The sequence below is a fragment of the Diabrotica undecimpunctata genome, chromosome 4, assembly GCF_040954645.1.
Source record: "Diabrotica undecimpunctata isolate CICGRU chromosome 4, icDiaUnde3, whole genome shotgun sequence".
In the NCBI taxonomy this organism is placed as follows: Eukaryota; Metazoa; Arthropoda; class Insecta; order Coleoptera; family Chrysomelidae; genus Diabrotica; species Diabrotica undecimpunctata.
Genome location: NC_092806.1, coordinates 89,093,694 through 89,115,768, shown reverse-complemented (window position 1 = coordinate 89,115,768; position 22,075 = coordinate 89,093,694). Strand labels below are relative to the sequence as shown.

The 22,075-nt window shown below is 32.0% G+C and overlaps 1 protein-coding gene across 1 annotated transcript in view; it reads left to right on the top strand.

Moving 5' to 3' along the window:
• Positions 1-7,958: 7,958 nt before the first annotated feature.
• LOC140439750 (facilitated trehalose transporter Tret1-like) overlaps positions 7,959-22,075 on the top strand; it is a 298,657-nt gene continuing 284,540 nt past the window's right edge. The window contains exon 1 of the mRNA XM_072529880.1: positions 7,959-8,142. Coding sequence (XP_072385981.1) covers positions 7,998-8,142 — 145 coding nt within the window. The 5' untranslated portion in view covers positions 7,959-7,997. The remainder of the gene's footprint in view (positions 8,143-22,075) is intronic.

Genomic DNA, 22,075 nt, shown 5'->3' with positions numbered 1-22,075 from the left:
CTATACATCGCCAGGCAATATAACCATAACATGGCGGAAACAATAGCTCTCCACAATATAAAGACGATGGAAAGTCTGACAGGATATCTTCAGAGGATTGAGAGGAGTGTAGGGACGCAGAATCGAAATGGACAAGAGCAAGGGACATATAGGAATAACACAGCAAATAGACAGGGATATGTGAATCGAGGGAATAATTATAGGGAAAGAGAATTTGAGAGACAAAATAGAAGCAGGGATTTTACAAATAGGGGAGAGAATATGAACAATGTCAGGAGAGATATCGGAAGATATAACTGGGAACGTAGACAAGGGAATCCAAACAATGATAGAGGGAATACCTGGAGACAAGGAAATGACAGAGGCAATAATTGGAGACAGAACCAGGGAAATTATCCATAGGAGACGAGAAATAGGGAAGTTTACAGAGAAGGGAATCCAAGATATAATAGGGGGGAAAATGAGGAGAGAAGACAGGTGAATGTAGTTAGAACAGAGGAGAATAGGGGGGAAGCAAGTGTTGATGCAGAAGGGAGAAATTTTGTTTAGACCGCTCCTATGTGCATAATATTGTCTACTTATCAAAGTATGAACATCCAAGGGAGTTTATTAGAGATACTGGGGAATTAAATAAAAATAATAACACTAATACTTTAAAGTTTATTGAAGGGTACATACAAGATTCAGTATACAAGTTATTATTAGATACAGGTTCAGAAGTAACTCTAATCAACAAAAACATTGTAAATAATTTAAATAAGGACAATATTAGGGTGATAAAAATAAATAAATTATCATTAATAGGGGCGAATAATAAAAAATTATATGATACTAATAGTTCTATAATCTGTAATGTAAAATTGGGAAATAAAATGTATGAAATACAAATGTTAGTGGTAGATTACTTAAATTTTGAGATAGTATTGGGAAATGATGAAATGGAAAAACATATATATATTTAGGGATTCTACAGTATTCACTGCCTTCCCTCGCTCAACCGTTTCCATCTCTCTCTGTTGTTCCATTCTCCATCGTTTAGTCCTCTCTTACTCATGGCGTCGTCTACTTCGTTCCTCCAGGATTTTCGGGGTCGTCCTCTTTTCCTCCTTCCTATGGGGCTCCATTCGGTTATTCTTTTTATCCATCTGCTGTCGCTAGCTCTTCTTACATGTCTATACCACTTTAGTCTTTTTTGTTCTATATATGTTAGTATGTCTGTTTCTATTGATGTTCTTTGCTTTATTTCGTCATTACTTCTCCTATCCATTCTTGTTACTCTGCAGCATCTTCGCAGGCACTCCATCTCTGTTGCTATTATCTTACTGCCGTTTTTCTTGTTTATGATCCAATTTTCGGCCCCATATGTCATAATACTTCGCACTAATGTTTTATAAATCTGCGTTTTTGTCTTCATATTTAGGTGTCTATCCCACCATACTGAGTTAAGTTGTCGGATTGCTGTTCTTGTTTGTCCTAATCTTTGTGTAATTTCTTCCTCTGTTGTTGCCTTTTTCGTGATTATGAACCCCAGGTATTTGAATTTATCCTTTCCTTTGATTGTTACGTTGTCATCAATCTGTAGATCTTCTATGTCTTCTTCACTTGTAGATAGGTACTCTGTTTTCGCGAGGTTAATATCTAGGTCAGCCTTGGTATATTCTTCTTGTAGTTTCTTCATCATGTAGCTGAGGTCGTCTTGGTCTTGTGCAATCACTACTTGATCGTCTGCAAAACTTAACGTATATAGGTATTCGTTCCGTACCGGTACTCCCATGCCTTCGCATTTTCTTTTCCATGTAGTCAAGGCTTTCTCTAAGTATATTTTGAATAGGGTTGGAGATGTGGAACAACCCTGCAGGAGCCCTTTTGTTGTGGTGAAGTCTCCTATGATTCTTGTTCCCATTTTAATGGACACTTTATTTTCTTTATACAGAGCTTTTGTAGCTTCTATGAGTTCCGTCTGTATTTCTAATTTGTACATTGCCTCCCATAGTTCTGACCTTGGTACAGAGTCATACGCCTTTCTCGGAAAAACATAAAATGATTATTAACTATGTCAATCAAACTTTACAAATTGATCAAGAATCTATTAAATTTTGTAAATTAAATAAAGAAGAGATTTTGAATAAAGAAGAATTTCAGATTTGTCAAGTAAACAGTTCAGAAGAAATTATTTTAGTGCCAAAGGAACATGAAATGGAGATAAGAAGTTTGTTAAAAGAACATCAGAGGTTATTCAATCAAGAGGTGTATGTGGCAAAACAATATGTACATAAATTGGAAATGAACAAAGAAATCAAGAATTATAAAATGAAGACATATCCCATTCCGTACAAATTAAAGAATGAGGTGTACCGAGAGCTGGATAAAATGCTGAGGGATGGAATAATAGAAAGAAGTAATTCTCCTATTAGTGCCATCACATGTGTAAGAAAAAAATCAGGAGAAATCAGGATATGCCTGGATGCTCGTAATATCAACAGCTATACGAGAAAACAATATGAGAGTCCAATGAATGTTGAGGGTATTTTTGGAAGAATCACTAAAGCAAAAGTCTTTTCAAAGTTGGACCTTCGGCATAGCTTTTGGCTTATTCCATTAGCCAAAGAAAGCAGATGTTATACACAATTCATGGTGGATGGTATTGTGTACCAATTCTCTGTGGTACCATTTGGACTCCAGAGTTCATGTGCAGCACTGGTCAGAACTTTGCATTCCATTCTGAACAAATATGAAAGGTTCATTCTTTACTACATAGACGATATCTTGGTATTTTCTGAAGATGAGTTGTCACATCAGGATCACCTAAAAACATTAATGGAAGAGTTAGAAACAGCAGGTTTAAAATTAAATTTGGAAAAATGCTCTTTTTACCAAAAAGAAGTCAAATATCTAGGATATGTGCTCAATACACAAGGAGTCAGTATGGATCAAGAAAGGATACAAACGATTCAAGAATTTGCCACACCACATAATCTCAAAACACTCAGAGGTTTCTTAGGAATATTGAATTATTTTAAACGATTAATTCCAGACCTAAGTAGGATGAAGTGCCACTAATAGAACTGTTAAAGAAGAACCAGAAATGGGAATGGACTCCAGAAAGAAATACAGCTTTTTTACAATTAAAACAAATTTTTACAACTAATTTTCAAGTGTATCATCCGCAGTATGATAAGGAGTTTATACTAAGAACGGATGCATCATGTGAGAGATTAGCTGGAGTGTTGCTACAACAACAAGAAGAAAAGGAAGTTCCTATAAGTTTCGTATCTAGGGTAACCAAAGATTTTGAAAAAAGATATTCAGCAACGGAACTAGAAATGGCAAGTGTGATCTACTGTGTTACCAAATTAAGATTTTTTTTGTTAGGAGCACATTTTGTATTGGAAACGGATCATTCTGCTCTGACAACTTTGTTTAAAAACAGGTTTGCCAACAACAGAATTCATAGATGGAGCCTTTTGTTACAAGAATATGACTTCGAAATTAGACATATTCCAGGCAAGTCAAACATTGTAGCAGATGTACTAAGCAGAGAAGCACAGCAAAGAAGTGAAGGAAGAAAATATCAAATTGGAATCAACAGAATGAAGAATGAAGAAGGGCTGTATTCGTTAGAAAGAATCTTGGAAGATCAGAGAAGATTGGAAGAAGTAGAAAAGAAGAGAGCAATCAACATCAATGGAATATGGTGTAAGAAGTTGGAAACCATAGAAGTTTATATCGTAACCAAAGAATTAGCAGAAGAAATCATGAGAGATCTACATGCTGAATATGGTCATATAGGGAGCAGAAAATTATGGATGTTGTTTAGGGAAAATTATTTTACAAGAAAAGATATATCCATGGCGAAAAACATCACTAAAAGTTGTACCATTTGTCAGTTAGCAAAGGAGAAGAATTTCCACAATGTTAATGTAGCAAAATCCATAGTTGCAGAGAGACCTTTAAAATTAGTTGCTATCGATTTTGTGACCGCATCTAATCCTGCAGAAAGATACGTCAAAGAGGTGGTAAAATTCTTAAGAATTTTGTGTGCTAGACAACATTATTTATGGCAGGAAAATTCGTCACAAGTTGAAAGATTTTTAAATGAGACACCACATGGAATCACCAAACAATGCCCATATTTCCTAATGTCTGGAAAGTATCCAGAAATACCCTGGGAAATCAGTAATACAGGGACATTCAAGAAGTAATGAAGAAGGTGAAGCAAATTTTAATAAGAAATGCTCGTTATGTAAATAGAATCAATAAGAAGAGAAAGAAAAGAGTTACTTTTGAAAAAGGGGAGAAGGTACTTATCAGGTCACTACAGGTGCCTAAAAGGGATGAAAATCTGTGTGGAAAATTACTTTTGCCATTTGAAGGACCTTATGTCATTAGTACTGAACATGGGGTAAACAGTTATGAACTAAGACATCCAGAAACTAATAAAATTAGAGGGATATTTAATATAGAGGGAATTTATACGTATTATGAATAAACATACAAGGGTAGGTAATATTATGACACGAATTTGGTATTATAAGATATAAGTTTTGTAAATAGAAGGATAATTAATAAATAAGCATATCTTGAGATAAATTTGATAATTAAATAATTTATTAGGAACAGATGTACAGAATAATGATGAATTTATATAAACAAAAAAGGTTGATTTATTTTCAAGTAGATTTATAGGAGTTACAAGTATAAATAAATGAGCAAAGTACTATGGACAAATCGATATTTTGTAGAAATTGGGAAATAGGGAATATTATAATGATAAATAGTATATGCGGAAATAAGATGAAAAATAGAATTATATGAAATATTGAAATATGAAATATAGAGAGTTATATGTAGAGATGATGATATGAATATTATATGCGGATATAAAAAGAATAAATAATAATGCGGCAATGAATAAAGATACTTAAATAGTATATGAAATAGTATATAGGGGAACAATTATAAGAATTTCTACGAAAATAGTACAAGAAATAAATAGTACAGGAAAAGAAGTAAAGAAATTGGGAAAGTACTTGGAAATTTGATTCTGAAGTTGATATAATTAGTGAAAGATTTGTAGATTTTGTTTGGAGAATTCTGTATTTGTCATAGAGTAAATTATAAAAAAATATATTCAAGAGATATGCTTATTAATAAAAGTCAGTTTATTGTTATGTTAATATTAATAAAATATTTTAAGTTTACCGGTAAGAATTTAGATTTAGTAAGTGCTGATAGTTAGCACTGAACAAAATCCAAATTGGGGGAAAGTTGAAATGATTTCAATATGTTAAAAAGGATACAACTTAAATGGATTTTTATATGAGTTTGTTGTTCATGAATTTCATGAAGCCATCACAATGTGGGTTCGACTCTGAAATAAAAGAGAGAAAAAGATTAGTAAATTGTTAAATAAATTAATTTTGACTTACCTGGTATAGTGTTAATAATTTCTGAATAGTATAGTTGCCTAGTGTATAGGTGAATCGTCTAAACCTTAAAAAGAACAAAAAAAGAAGAATTCTTAAAAAATATTTAAACATAGAAATTTTAAAAAAACGTCAGAAAATAAACTGCCAAGCAAGTCTGTGGGAGCTAAATTAATAGGGGTTTTGTTAAATAAGAAATTACAATGATGTGGAGATGAAAAGAATAATTTGTATTAGGATTGTAATAGAATAAGTTTTATATCTGAACATTTTTTTTATAAATTCCCAAATTAGATGTGATTAAAGTGATTATGAGAAATTAATGTGGATTGACAAATGTATCAGAACAGGACAGTTTTATGGTTTAAAAAAAATAGAAGACGAAAAAAGAAAAGAACGTTGGTTGCTGTCAGAAACGCATGAGGTTTTTTTGGGGAGGCCGACGAGGATTTTTCGACGAAAGGGAGCCCTGAAACTGTGGAATAGGTCGGGAGTTTTTTTTAACTCGTCTAATTAGAATTTTAGTTTTTCCACAGTTTCCACAGCAGAGATATCCAGAATTTGTTCCAGAGAGTAAGAGAAACAATTTGACTTATAAATTATTATTGGAGTACAGAAATGTCATTTAAATTAAGAAAATTAAAATTCATGAATTAACATAATTGCGATAGGCCTTAAAAAAATAGAAAATATTAATGATCATTAAATTAAAAATAGAATAGTACGTACCTTAACTTCCGAAGAGAGGATTGATATTCCAGTTTCACCGATTATTTTGCGAGTAGTTAGTTTTCTTTAAATAAATCAGAACTGTTTTAAAGTGAGGTTGGATAATAATTTTGGGGATCATTTGAAATTTTCATTATATTTGAATGCAAGTTAAAAGTCAGGGAATAAAGTGTTCATTTTCTTTTTCTTTATAGTTCATTTAAACACTTTATAAAGTTGCAATATTTATTTAGTTTTTAGGTACTTGTAGAGAGTCTCCACATTTTGTAATAAATTTTTATCGTCACGACACTAAACCACATTAAGATTTATACGATTCCTATTTTTGTAAATTTTTAAAGGCAACCCAAGTTGCAGACGAATTTTATTGTTTATATTAAATTTGTTCAATATTAATAAATAACGTGCTTCATTTGGGTTAATTTATCAAAAGTCTAAAGTAAATTTTAGTTTAATTTCTTTTTGAACTCTACCAGGAGACTACAGAGTCGACGTCACACAGTGACAGATTGCTTAGAACACATAATTGAGCTAGCTGAGGTATATATTAAATTAAACAACGAACCACATATTTTAAAAATTACAACATTTATTATAAATAAAAATAAAATTAATAAAAAAATACAACTTTTTTAATATATATATATATATATATATATATATATATATATATATATATATATATATATATATATATATATAATAATGTTAAAAGTTAAAAATATCTCGCAACAAAGGAAAACAAAAATATAATAAAATATGTGTATAAGATGGAAGACAACCGTATATACGTATTTCTGACTATTCGTTGTCTTCAATACGGTGCAGCCAAGTTAGAAAAGGAGCATATTAACTTGGGAAAGGATCACTACAGGAGCAATGAGACCAATGTTTGGCAATAATGTTTGAAGACTCTGAGGTTTCCAGAGCAACAACTTACAAATCCACGGAGGAAGCTAAGCTACCAGTGGAAACGCATGCCAAACGTTTAGAACGTTTTAAACAACAAGAAAAAGGTTAATGCAAGTTAATAGTAAAATAAATTTAAAAGGTATCGGCATAGCTCGCAACAAAGGAAAACAAAAATATAATAAAATATGTGTATAAAATGGAAGACAACCTTATATACGTATTTCTGACTATTGGTCGTCTTCAGTACGGTGCAGCCAAGTTAGAAAAGGAGCATATTAACTTGAGAAAGGATCACTACAGGAGCAATGAGACTAATTTGTGGCAATAATGTTTCAAGACTCTGAGGTTTCCAGAGCAACAACTTACACATCCACGGAGGAAGCTAAACTACCTGAAGAAAGGAATGCCAAACGTTTAGAACGTTTCAAACAACAAGAAAAAGGTTAATGAATAAGAGAACGAATAAGAGAACCATATATACGTATTTCTATATATATATATATATATATATATATATATATATATATATACATGTATATATATATATATATATATATATATATATATATATTTATATATATATATATATATATATTTATATATATATATATATATATATATATATATATATATATATATATATATATATCTATATAGGTATATAATTATTTAGTAAGGGTCAATTTACCACAGAAGCAAACATAATTTAATATATTTTATTTAAATGTTTATTTTAATACATTACTAACAAAAAGTTTTTACATTAGACCTCGGTTAAATTAGCTAATAAGTCTGTGCATACGCTTATAATCCAGAATAAACTTTTATTAATATATATTTAATGTTATCTTATTTAAACTACATATTTTACTGTCTTTAAAAACCCATAAACATTATCCGTCACTTCATTCCAAAAAGTTGCCTGTTAATATGACAGAAAAAAACGAGCCTCTTCTCGAAGAAGTCAAATACATTCCATCAGCTATCAAAGAAGATGGATACAATTTGGGCCTTAAAGCTGAAAATAAGATTAAAGGTGTTTATAAATATTATGTCTTATATACAATATTCACAGGTAAGACTACTATTTCTATTAGTTTCTTTGTACTACTTATTCTATATTATGTATATCTGTATGATTTACCTTTAATTGTTATAAACATATTTAAAGTATCAGTTATTAACTAACAAGATTTTATATCACTATATTTTGATATCAATTAATTTGAATTTTTGTTTAATGATTTACAGTTAAATATTTAATAAAGCGTTCTTCTTTATCGTTTCGTGTGTCTCCTCCATAACTACTTTCTGTAGGGCTACAAGTGTTAGGTGTGGTTTCTACCTGTATTTACTTTCTATTTAAATAATTGTTTTAAACATGAGTAAACGTGTCTATATGATAAGCGTTGGTATAATTTCTCCTATACTTATCGCATATTTTCGATTTTCCTTTTTCTGAATTGATATGAAAATAAATAATTATTGCAGTTATCGCATATATCGCATTTTCGACACATTTCTTTGTATATAATAATGGGTTGTTGCCATATTAATACATTTATAATATAGCTAAAATATCTCTGGTATTTTCCAATTTTTAAATGCTGTTTTTACTCTATTAATTACTTCCTCCACTGGTTTTCCTTGTATTTGTATGTATTGTATTTATTTTCGACTGTGATTTTGATTTTAATTCTCTTGTAAATTTGCTTTTTGGTATATTTCTCATTTGGCTCCTTTTATTACTTCGAATTTTTTTAGTACTTTTCTGATATTTCTTATAATTTTTCATGCTTCTGTATCATCCCTTTTTTACATACTTATATCTATATTCTTCCGTTTTGTGGGTAGTTACGTTAAAAGTTTCGTTTCTTGACGAAATTTCCCTTATTTCTTATGTTTAACTTATGTGTCATGCATTAGTTGTTGTTCTTCTGCAATGTTACTGCATGCAACTTAATCTATTTCTCCATTACTCTATGGTACCGATCCTATATACTTAAAACTATTACCGTTTATAATAATTTCATCATCAAAAGATATCACAATTATTTGTAAAAACTCAATCGTTAAATGAACATTCTTCTGTTCCCAAATAGGTACTCTGATTTCTATCTTACTAAGTTTTCAAACTTTTTCTTTAACACCTCCTCTTTACTGTTCCAGTTTTGGTTCCATATCGCTTTCAATAATTCCCGCTAACACCACATCATCATCACTGATGTACACATACATTACATAATCTTTATTTTCGCTGTTATCTGAACCAATACTAATGAGAATAAATAAGGACTAAGCACCGGTCATTGGTGAAATATTGTACTTTAAGATGAGATTTATTAGTCTCTCCCACACCTGCCATAAAACTAGTTTATTACTCAATAATAAATGTCACTCACAATTTTTATATATTCACCGAGAACTCCTTCAAATAATAATGGAAGGGAAAATAGAAGCAAAGCGTGGTCCTGGCAGACGACATATGATCCGACTGTGTAATATCAAGGCTTGGACAGGAGACCTTCAAACCTAAAAAAGCACAAGATACAGACGAATTTGCAGAAGTCATTGCCAACCTCCATTAGAGATGGCACCTATAGAATATAATTACAATAAGCATAATTTGATGCTTACCCTCAAAAGACTCAGTTCCTGTAACCTTCGCGAATTTCCTGCATTGGTTTTTTGTTTTGAAATTTAGTTTTTATCGGTTGAACGGGGGTACGTAGGTATGTATAGCTCAATTCACGATTGGCACCCTGTTTCAACCAAACGTTCTACATGTATGTTCTGAAAGACCTGCTTGGTCTTAATATAACTAAATTTAAGTATAACTAAGATAAATATGATGATAAAAATTAATATTAAAATTAATAATTTTCGAGGTTAGATCGCGTCGAACATTGCATTTGTGTGAGTGTTTCTCCTCGATATTATCATACCTGCTTCTTTTGAATATTGTCTTTCTTTAATAAATTTCATCTTTTTTTAGTTTACATTTCTGCACTTACAACGTCATGATTTTTAATACTTTACTTTCTTCCATATTTTCTACTGTAACTATACCATATAAGTATTTTAATGTAATTAAACATTTTATTATCTTCAGTATTTGTAATTAATTATTTACTAACACTAGTTACGCTCTTATACATGTCTCTTACAATTTTTACCTAGTCACCGGGACTCCTTTTTAATTGAGTGCCGCTCACATAATCTCTAAGATCTAAGTTCAATAAATACCATATGAGCGGTTGTTTTTTTATTCCTGTATTTTTTCACTACCTTATAATAAAAATTACATGTTATTGGTCTGCCTTGCATAAAGTCAAACTGATTATCGGATATTTCGAATTCTTCACGTATATGTCTAACAATTACTCTCTCCCAGATTTGCATGGTGTGACTAAGTAGTAGCCTGTAATATATTGCTTCTTTAATATGATGGTATATTTTCTCTATGTCCTCGTATGTGTTTTTTTGTGTGTTTTGTCTGATCTTTTCTAATATAATATTCTTGTACTACCTATATTATATTTTATTTCTCTTCTTTCCTTGCGTTCTTTTCCTAAGTAACATCTGAAATGTCTTGGACTTTGTATGTACCAATATTTTTTTTGTTACGAAAAATAACTAATGAATATTGAAAATTAAAAATATGTTTATGCAACAATATTTTCTATTCCATTGATTTGCGAAAGGGTATTTTCGTCTTTATTCTACCAACAAGTTGGGTACTTTGTACTACAATCTGATCAAGAAGATCAATGAGCAGTTCTATTCTAACCTAAACTGTTACAGTTGTCATTTTAAGAACTATAGTTTCATTCAGGAATGTTTCTATAATTACTAACTCCCAGTAATATTTACACTTTACACAGGTATATTAAGCTCGCACAATACTCTTATTTTACACTTACTATTTTCACTTCACTAACTAAAAGGGTTTTGTCCTTTTGAGACTTCTTTATATATCCGTGTTATCGAGGAGTTGGATGGTCTCGATATTCGCATTTTAAAGTTCACGTTGTTCATGTCTGCTGGCACATTTGGCCATTATTTGTTCTACTATCTCCATCTTTTCCATTGATTCTTGAAAGGGTATTTTTTTCTTTATTATTCCAACAAGCTGAGCGTACTTTGTACTACAATCTGATCAAGAATATCAATGAGCAGTTCTATTCTAACCTAAATTGTTATAGTTGTCCTTTTAAGAGGTATAGTTTCATTCAGTAGTGTTACTATAGTTACTAACCTACAGTAATATTTACACTTTACACAAGTGTATTAAGCTCGCACAATGTAAGGTAGGCTAGCCTGCATCATGGTAATACCTATGCTGACTGGTTACTGTCGCTGCTCGCATCATTTAGCACTCCAACCACCTTAACCTTGTATAGTTATGTACAATATATTACATCTTTTCTTTTTACAAATTAAGTTTTAAAGATTGATTTTAAAGGTTGATTTAACAACTCTACCTGATCCAGTTCAGCAAATATCTGACTGTTTAGTTACATTCCTTTCGATGTCCATAGAGGTAATTCTGCCCTTGTCAGCTGTGTTGAGGATGAGAGTTCTTGATCTGAATCTACATCACTAGTATCTGTAAGTATTACAGATGACTGTGACTTAAATTTATTTAAAGATTCTCTAATATTTACTTTATTGCGACGAAAAATATTATTACGCTCATCTCCCAAGATATATAACCTTAGGGCTTCATGCTGTGATAATAGTCGGGCTGGTTACCATCTCCTTTGACATTGATTGCACATAACAGCATCTATGTTAGGTTCCAAAGACTTTAAATCCTTAACATCCTGGTTATAGTCTTCCACATATATTTTACCTTTTGCTTAATTTTTCTTTAATATTTAGACAAACTGCTGGTTTTAACACATCTTGGTCAATTGCTACTTAGTTCTAAAGCGTCTACTCATTAAAAATATGAAAGAGTAAGTATAACCAATGTGTTAAAGGGGTGCATTCCTATATTGTAATAGTGCCGATTCTTGCAATGTTGCTAGTTTCTTTTTCTCAGGCTCGTCATCTGAGTCGGTAGCATCCAGTTTAAATTTTTGAGAGAACCTTTTTCAGTTTGCTGCCAAATTGCCATTATCTGCATAATACAAGGGGTTCTGGAGGTTTAAATTGATTTTCCGTTTTTCTAGACAAAAGTCACTATTTGATTAAACTCCGGTCCGACCTGACACCGTCTAAGATACAAGTCAAGTTAAATAAAACTATAAGCCTTGATTTCATAGTTTATTAAAACCTCACCTTCTAGCCCAAAACCTTAACTTCTGTCAAGGGAGATTAGCATGCATCCTGGTGACAGCTATGCTGACTGGTTACTTTCATTGCTCTCACCATGTAGCACTCCAACCAACTTATACTTGTATAGTTATGTACAACATATTACACACAATACTCTGTTTTTACACTTACTATTTTCACTTTACTAACTCAAAAGGTTTTGTCCTCTTGAGACTTCTTTCTATATTTGTATTATAGTCGGTTCGTTATTCCCAGTCCGAACTATCTAGTGAATTTAGTAATTATTTTTTTGCGAAGTTAGTTACTTTTTGACAGACTAGAAGTAGCTGGAAATTACTATACAACCAAGCACACATACTTATAGCCAATATTAATAGTAAACAAACTAAATAGTATATAAAATAGAACTTTACGAATTACCGACAATCGATACTTATTTATTTGCACCATATAATAAATAGTTATGTTAATTTATAACAACTAATATATATCTTTTAAATATATACTACCCAAAATTTTATGGGTTTATTATACACTTCCACTATTTATAATAATTCTTCTTTTTTCAATAAAAGAAGTCTGTAATAAAAGTTTATTTAAGCTATTAATACTGTGAGCTAGGAACTTTTGTGTTGTAGGTTTCCAGCTATGAATCTGTCAAAATATGCCCGAGTTGAGCGAATGGACCTTATCAAGGAGTTGGATGGTCTCGATATTCACATTTTAAAGTGCAAGTTATTCATGTCTATTAGCATATTTGGCCATTATTTGTTCTACTATCTATATCTTCAGATCTCGGTGGATGCAGCTGTTTTTTTACATACTATGTTTATTTATTATCGATGTACCACAGTTTAGAATTTCTTTCAGTTCACCTTTCTAAATTTTTTGTTAAGTTTTTCTCTTGTCTTATTAATGTGAACTTTTCAAAGCAGTCTCTTATCCAAATGTAACCCCTGGTATTTTGCACAATCCGCAACAGGGAACTGAATGTTAGCTATTCTACTAGGCTGATATCGGTCTTCTATAGGTGAAATTGACATGCACTGATTTTGTACCAATAATTTTATTTCTTTATTTTTTGTACAATTATTGATTTTATTCAGTGAGATCTGCAGTTTTCCTGTAGCTTCTTCATGGTCTTCTCCAACTGATACGATAGCTTGATCGTCAGCGAAAGTGAGTATCATAACTTCTTTAAGGTCTGAAATATAATTAGTGTATAATAGGTAGAGTAACGGTCTCAGATGAAGTTAATATTATTTTAGAGGACTTCACTGAAAATATAGGGAAAGAAGAGATGGAGAAGTAGTAGGCGCATATAGACTAGGAACACGTAATGAGAGAGGAAAGAGGCTAGTTCAGTTTTGCAAGGACAACAAACTCGTTATCAAGAACACATGATACAAACCACCAGTCTGAAGAATTTACACTTGGAAAGCCCCTAGAGATGACGGTGAGAACATAGTAAGAAATCAGATTGACTACATCGTTATAAACAAAAGATTCCGCAACGCTATAGTATCGACTAAAGCCTACCCAGGGGCAGATATAGCAAGTGATTACAATCTTGTTTTAGTAGACATGAAACTAAAACTAAAGAAAATAAAAACAGCCACCAAGAAACCTAGGATTAATCTAAAAAAAGTAAAAGAAGATGATCTATGCCACAATATCAAAGAACGAATACACAAGAAAGTCCAGGCAGTAGAAAAACCAAGACAACTTAACGCTTCAGAAAACTGGAGAGAGTAAAAAAAGATCCTGAGGAACGTCATACACCAACAACTGGAGGGCGATACATCCGCTAAAAGTAGATAACACAAGAAATAAAGTCATTAATATTGGAAAGGAGAAAATCCAAAAATAAAAACGAACAACAATACAAACAATACAAAAACGTAAATAAAACAATCAAACAAATAATCAAAGAAGTGAAGGAATCATGGCTATCAGAAAAATATGCAGAAATAGAAATATTAGAAAAACAACAGGATAGCTTTATCATATATGGGAATATTAATTAAACGCTGAAATATACAAAAAAGAGGTATTGGAAACATAACGGTCAAAAACAACAAAATAATTATTGAAAGTGCAGATAAAAGACGACGAAAGAAGAAAGACAACAGATTAGTAGATATACAATTACCAAAGAGGAAATTAAAAAAAGCACGTAAACGTATAAAAAATGATAAAGCCATGGAATCAGATGAAATACCCACAGAAAACTTGAAACTATTAACAGAGAACCACATTAATATACTAGTAGAATTATTCATTAACATTTACTATACCGGAGTTAATTTCAATACCCAAAAATCTCAACGAAATGAAATGTAAAGAATATAGAACGATCAGCTTGATGAACCATGTTTTAAAAGTCTTCTTGCGGGTGATACATGAACGCGTCTAAAAAAACTAGACGATAGAATTACAGGAACCATACTGGGATTTAAAAAAGGCTTTGGCACTAGAGATGAATTATTTACTATACAAACACTCATAGAACGATGTCGCGATGTCAACTGTGATGTATTCATATATTTAGTTGACTTGGAGAAAGCCTTCGACAAAATACAATACAGAAGGCTGGCACATATTGCGGAACAGAAATATATGATCAGGATGTGAGAATCTTTACAAATTTATAGCGATATAAGAAAGCCATAATAGAGTAGACGAACAAAAATCTAAAGAGGTACCAATAAGAAGAGGAGTACGAAAAGGATGTGTACTATCACCTCTACTTATTAATATGTGCTCAGAAGAGATGTTTAAGAAGGCACTAGAAGACATCAATGAAGGCATATCAATTAACGGAACACTATGTACACGATGCAATACTCCTTGCGCATAGCAGAGAAGGGCTGCAAATTTTGGTTGATCGCACTACGTAATACTGCGAGTGGTATGGAATGGCTCTGAATAAAAAAAAAAACAAAAATCATGATTGTCAGTAAGAATAAGATGAAAGCAGTATTATGCAATGAAAAATTTGAAATAAAAATTAGAACTAGAGTCTTGAGATGCTACGTCTGTTCTATTCTTTGCCCTTTTATACGGAGTTAAAGCCTGGACAGTTACGGACAAAACTGAAAAAAGACTTATGAGCTTGGAGATGTGGTGTTATCAAAAAATGTAGAAAATATCATGAACACAATACGTAACAAACACGGAAACATTAAGAAAGATGAAACAAGAAAAAGAAATACTGAACACTATAGAGGAGAGAAAAATGAGCTTCTTTGTTCACATACCAAGAAATAAAAAATATCAGTTGATGCGATTGGTTATTGCGACAATGAAAACTGGAAGCAAAAAAAAGACCGGGAGATGACGCATGACAGGGGTTGAAAAATTTAAAGCAGTGGAGTGGAAAAACAACAATAGAACTGCTTGACTCTGAAGAATTTGTTTAACATTTAAGATTTCAATAATTCAGAGTATTGTTTTGCTAGTACTCTTGTAGTTTATAAATGAGGCCCGTATGCCATAGAAAGCTTTACCAGCATCCAGAAAGACTGCTAGTTGAACTCTTCAATGCTTAGAGTTTTCTTCCAGTGCTCTTTCTATTAAATTAGTTATTCTATGTATTTGATCCAAGGAGAATAACTTTCCCTCTAACCAAACTGATGAGGTGGTATGAGGTTATTTTCGTCTATTATTGGTTTTAATCTATTTAGCAATAGTTTTTCAAATAGTTTCGATGGCGTATCATTTCATTTTGCGATTTATCTGGCTATGCTATCATTATACCTCCAGCAACTTTCCAATAAATCGATACATATTTAGGTCTGAATGAATGTATTAAGTCAGTAATTTTCATTTTTTTAGAACCCGTTCTAATATTGCTTCTGTTAAGATATCGACTTCAGCTGCTTTTCTAGGATTAATATTTTCATTTATGTCCTTTTGGACTTCTTTCATCATCAACAGCTATTCCATCCATCATCGGATGTAAGCCTCCCTTAGGTGTGTCCTTTTATTTCTGTTTGTTTGAGGTTTGTGATTTGCATCTACTTCTCTTGTTTTCTCTTGGTCGCCATTCAATAATTCGTTTCGTCCAACTGCTGTCTTCCATTATTCCTATGTGTTATACTCAGTTCCATTTTTAGATGACAATCTTTTGGATTACATCTGTAACTTTTGTTTGTCTTCTTATTTCTTCATTGGACTTTCTCTGTTTCATAGCTCTCTGAGTCACTTAGGTTTGTGAACAATGTTGTTAAAAGCCCATGTTTCAGTTCCATATGTCAGTACCGGTAACACGTAGCTATCGAAAGTTTTTGCCTTAAAGTATTTGGTAAGTTTGATTTAAATACTGTTTGTAATCTTTCAAATACTGCCAATGTTAAGAAACATCTTCTATTTAAGGTAGCCTTTAATTTAAGCTTTGTTTATTCGATTTGTTGTCCTAAGTATATTGTTACACTTCTTGAAAATTAACTTTATTCTACACCAACAATATTAAAATACTTGTTTACAATAACTTTTATTGACAACTTTAAACTTCAAAACTCAAAATACTACTGTTTACAGGAACATCTTCTATTTAAATCAGACTTTAAGTTTTTTTTAAACCTTTTTTTTATATTTGAATTTTCGAATAAAAGTCTCTCCCCTTTCTTGCCATCCATCCCCGTTGTGGATGAGGCGAAATCTTACTTTTTTTAATTTTCAGCTAGATCTGGAAATGCTTTTCGCTACTTCATACACCTGAGCTGAGATTAGTGCTTCATCTAGCGTTTTGTAGTAATGTAATCGGAGAGCTTGTTGCATTACATCATCCTGTTGTTTATCTAAGAATGCCTGTACTCCAATTTGTTCCAGAAAATCTTTAGGTACATTAGAAGCATGAGGGTACGCCAAATGCAATGAGTTTTTAATATCGGCTTCAAATTTTTACAGGATTTTGTTATATTTTTGATATCTAACTTTCAGATGACTTTGGAAAACCTGCTTTAGATGATTTTTAGATTTAGAAATTTTTATTATTAACTAAATTATAAGAACTAAACTAAACATATAAGAAAATGTGACTAATGGTCGATAAACGTAACAAAATACTTTTTATTATCGTAAGTTACTAGATCTATATGACCACATACATCCGTTGACACAACTTCTAAAATTATTTTTTCTTTTCTTTCATTATCAATACTGTAAAATGGTAATGGTAATTTCCTTTTACATAGATTTCACATATACTAGATACGTGATGCATTAGCACACTACGTACAATAGCTGTGACTTGTACTTCTGGTAGATATTTACACTTAATTAACAATATAAAAATTATTTCTTAACTCACCTGTTATCACAATCTTACTGCTGTTTTTCTTGTTTATGATCCAATTTTCAGCCCCATTTGTCATAACACTTCGCACTAATGTTTTATAAATCTGCGTTTTTGTCTTCATATTTAGGTGTCTATCCCACCATACTGAGTTAAGTTGTCGGATTGCTGTTCTTGTTTGTCCTAATCTTTGTGTAATTTCTTCCTCTGTTGTTGCCTTTTTCGTGATTATAAACCCCAGGTATTTGAATTTATCCTTTCCTTTGATTGTTACGTTGTCATCAATCTGTAGATCTTCTATGTCGTCTTCACTTGTAGATAGGTACTCTGTTTTCGCGAGGTTAATATCTAGGCCAGCCTTGGTATATTCTTCTTGTAGTTTCTTCATCATGTAGCTGAGGTCGTCTTGGTCTTGTGCAATCACTACTTGATCGTCTGCAAAACTTAATGTATATAGGTATTCGTTCCGTACCGGTACTCCCATGCCTTCGCATTTTCTTTTCCATGTAGTCAAGGCTTTCTCTAAGTATATTTTGAATAGGGTTGGAGATGTGGAACAACCCTCCAGGAGCCCTTTTGTTGTGGTGACGTCTCCTATGATTCTTGTTCCCATTTTAATGGACACTTTATTTTCTTTATACAGAGCTTTTGTAGCTTATATGAGTTCCGTCTGTATTTCTAATTTGTACATTGCCTCCCATAGTTCTGACCTTGGTACAGAGTCATACGCCTTTCTCAGGTCCACAAATGCCAAGTTTATATCTCTATTTTTTGCTTTTTTCTTTTCCAACAGTTGTTCCAGTGTGTATATGTGGTCTATGCATGATCTTCCTGCCGTGAAGCCTGCCTGATCCTCTCCGATTTTGCCTTTTATCGCTTGCTCTATCTTTTCTCGTAGTATCTTCCCATATAATCTTCCTATTGATGATATTACGATTATTCCTCTGTAGTTTTCGCATCGTTTTCTATCTCCTTTCTTAAAAATATAGATGTCATATATGCCGCCGTCCATTCATTTGGGAGCTGTTCTCCATTTATGGCTTTCTGAAATATCCATTGTATGATCCGGTGTAATTTTTTTGATCCGTATTTTATAAGCTCAGGTGAGATGCCTCCAGGTCCCGGTGCTTTCTTATTTTTGATTGATTTTATGGCCGTTCTCATTTCCCTATCTGTTATTTCTATTTCTTGTTGTGAGAATCTGCTTCGTCTTCGCCTGTTTTCTTTTCCAATGAATTGTGGTCTTTGTTCTGTTAATAGTTCCTTGTAGTAGTCCTTCCATTCTTTGTCCTGTATATTTCCCAATTTAATTTTTTCTTTTGAGTTTTGTTTCAATCCTCTCAGTACTTTCCATGACTCCGAAGTTCTTGTACCTCCTATATATGTTTCAATATTTAAGCAGATTCTTTCCCATTCTTTATTCTTTTGCTGTGTTATTTGTTTTTTCACTTCTCTATCTTTTTCTCTATATTCTTTATAAACTTCATCGTTGTTTGTAGTCAGCCATTTTCTGTATAGTTGCTTTTTTTCTTGAATTATTCTTTTTGTTGGTTCATTTATTTCATAATAGTGCTGTTTATTTGTTATATGTTCTTTTTCCCCAAGGGCTTCGAATGCTGCTTGCTTTATACTCGCCTTTATATGCTCGTATATTTCTTCGATGTTGCAGTATCTGAATTCTATTAATTTTTGGTCTAGACGTTGTTGGTATAGTTCACTTATTGATTGTTCTTGGAGTAGTTCTATATTGTATTGTTTTTCTCTTATAGTGTTCAACGGTTCTTCTGTGGAGGGGGTCTTGTTATGTTTCCAATTAATGCTCATTTTTGCTGTTAGTAGTCTATGGTCCGTTCTACATTCTGCTCCTCTTTTGACTCGCACATCTTTGATCTTTATTGTGGTATCTTGTTTGATTATTATGTAGTCTATTATCGATTTCAGCTTTCGTGTTTCTTGCGTCCATCTATTACAATTACATATAATATGTTCGGCTTTATCGTTTTAAATAATTTGTCGCTTGTGCAAGCTATCATTATTTTCAATGTTAAATCATTGTTTTTTGTATCTTGCGTTGTCAGGCATATAATTTTTAATTTAGAAGTACATGTATGTATAATATTCTTTTTTCTGTCACTTGGTTTAAATATAGTACACTTACATTCTTCTTGCTTATTTATTTTTATTCGTAATACTTATAAAGTGTGTAATAACGTACCCGTTGTTGCAAAAATCAACAACGGGTACGGAAGATATCAGGTATTAGGGGTAGTACTTCTCACGTTTTATCCACGATATAGATTGAATTGCTCTCTTCTGTTGATTCGCTTGTATTTGTTTTTCCATTTGTTGGTTTTAAGTAAAACATTTTTCGTGTTCTCTTCACTTTGTTGAAGATGTTGCAGACGGGAGAGAGTTTCTTATGAGATCAATATCATTACCATATGCTAGAAGTGCTTGGTACATTGGGCCATTAATGGATTGCATTTTAAATAGGCGATTTCTATTTTAGTAAGCTGTTCTTTAATTTTTTGGATATTTGAATTGAGAATCTGTATATTATTCGACTGTTTTATAACACAGTGTTTCTTGTGTTATAGAATATAGTGCTGTTTATATAGTGCTGTTTAATAATAATAAAGTTCAAGCAACAATTCATATATGCAATAACTTGGTACTAATATCTCTGCTCCCCGATACCAGGTAGCAGTCCCGAAAACATTAAAACTGCTACATTCATGCTTACTATTATCCAACGATTAGCCAGCTCAGGACCATACGCCTTAGTATGGTACTAATATTGCTGCTGTCCCTTATAAGTGAATAAAATATGCAAGGAAGGTTTTGGCAATTTAATAGGATTTTGTATGTTAGAATATTATTTCTCCGAGAAAGTGAAAAATATCTATTTGCTATACGGATTTAATCTATAGATAAAATATTAGAATGCTATAGAAGAATGCTATTAGCAGCAAATAATATGGCAGATAATGTGCTGGAATTAGCAGTAGCATGTACTAACAGTGGCCATTCCTAGTCCAATGTTAGTACATGCTTTTAGAAAAGAGAAAGCCAACTTATCCAATTCAAATGCAGACAAAATCAATTCCAAATATAAATCGTAAGCCAATCCCTTATGTAAAGACTCTAAAACAATAATTAGTGAAACTGTAAGCCAACAGCATAAAGTGCTGGTACTTGATATACAAGTAAAATTTGAAATAAAACCAAAATATCGAGAAGAGTCACAAAAACAATTAATTGACGTTAACAAGCGACAAAGTAGTTCAATTTAGAACAGAAATAAAAAAAGAATGTGTTGGAATATGGAAAAAGGTCATAATGAAATTTGGAGAAATGTGTCAAAAATTACTAAAGAGGGTGTAACTAAAATACTTGAAAAAATCTCAGGAAATTGACTTAAAAATTGGTAAATATAGATAGTCAGACGATGTTTAAGACAATATAAAAGACAAGAGAAGATTATATAATGAGGGACAAGAAAAAATATCAGACTAAGATTATCAAAAGTATCAAATAGATAAAGAGGAAGCAAAAGTAGCGGTAGCACAATCTAAGGTAGCAGCGTATGAAAAGCTGTACAATGAACTGAGTACTAAAAAAAAACATATACAAAATTGCTAAAAGTGGAGCAAAGAAAACCAAAGATTTTAATCAGATTAAATGTATACGAGATAAATACATTAAACTATTTATGCAAGGAAAGGATGTAAAAAATCGCAGGAAGGAGTTCTTTAACAACCAATTAAACGAAGAGTTTGAGAAAGCATCTATAAAGGCAACAGAGAGAATGAATAATAGCAATGGTGCCGAAAATGACGACCGCGGAGGTAATTCAAGAGCTACATAAGATGAAAAAAGAAAAGGCATAGGTCCTGATGGCATCCCCGGATATATATGATCAGCATTAGCAAAATCAGGAACAAGTTGGCTAACAGGACTATTTATTAGAATTTTGAAAGTAAGGCGAATACCGGATGAATGGAGAAGTAGCATTTTAGTACCTGTATATAAAAACAAAGTAGATGTAAATCAGTTTAAATTCATGCAAGGCAAATCAACAACGGATGCAATTTTTATCATAAGGCAAGTAATGGAAAACTAATGTTAGAACAAGTGAGGGTAAAACTGATAAATTTCATTTGAGAATAGTATTGCATCAGGGGTCAGTGCTAATCCCTTATCTCTTCTAATTAGTGTTGGAAAAATTAACGAAAACATGTCAAGGAGATATCCATTGGTGCCTGATGTATGCTAACGATGTGCTGTTAGTAAGAGATAAGGAGAGATAATTGAATTATTGATTAAGACAATGGAGATGGGCGCTTGAGCAAAAAGGTCTAAAAATAAGGCAAACAAAAGCAGAGTATCTAAAGTGTGCATTTAAAAATCAACTTCAGCTTCATTT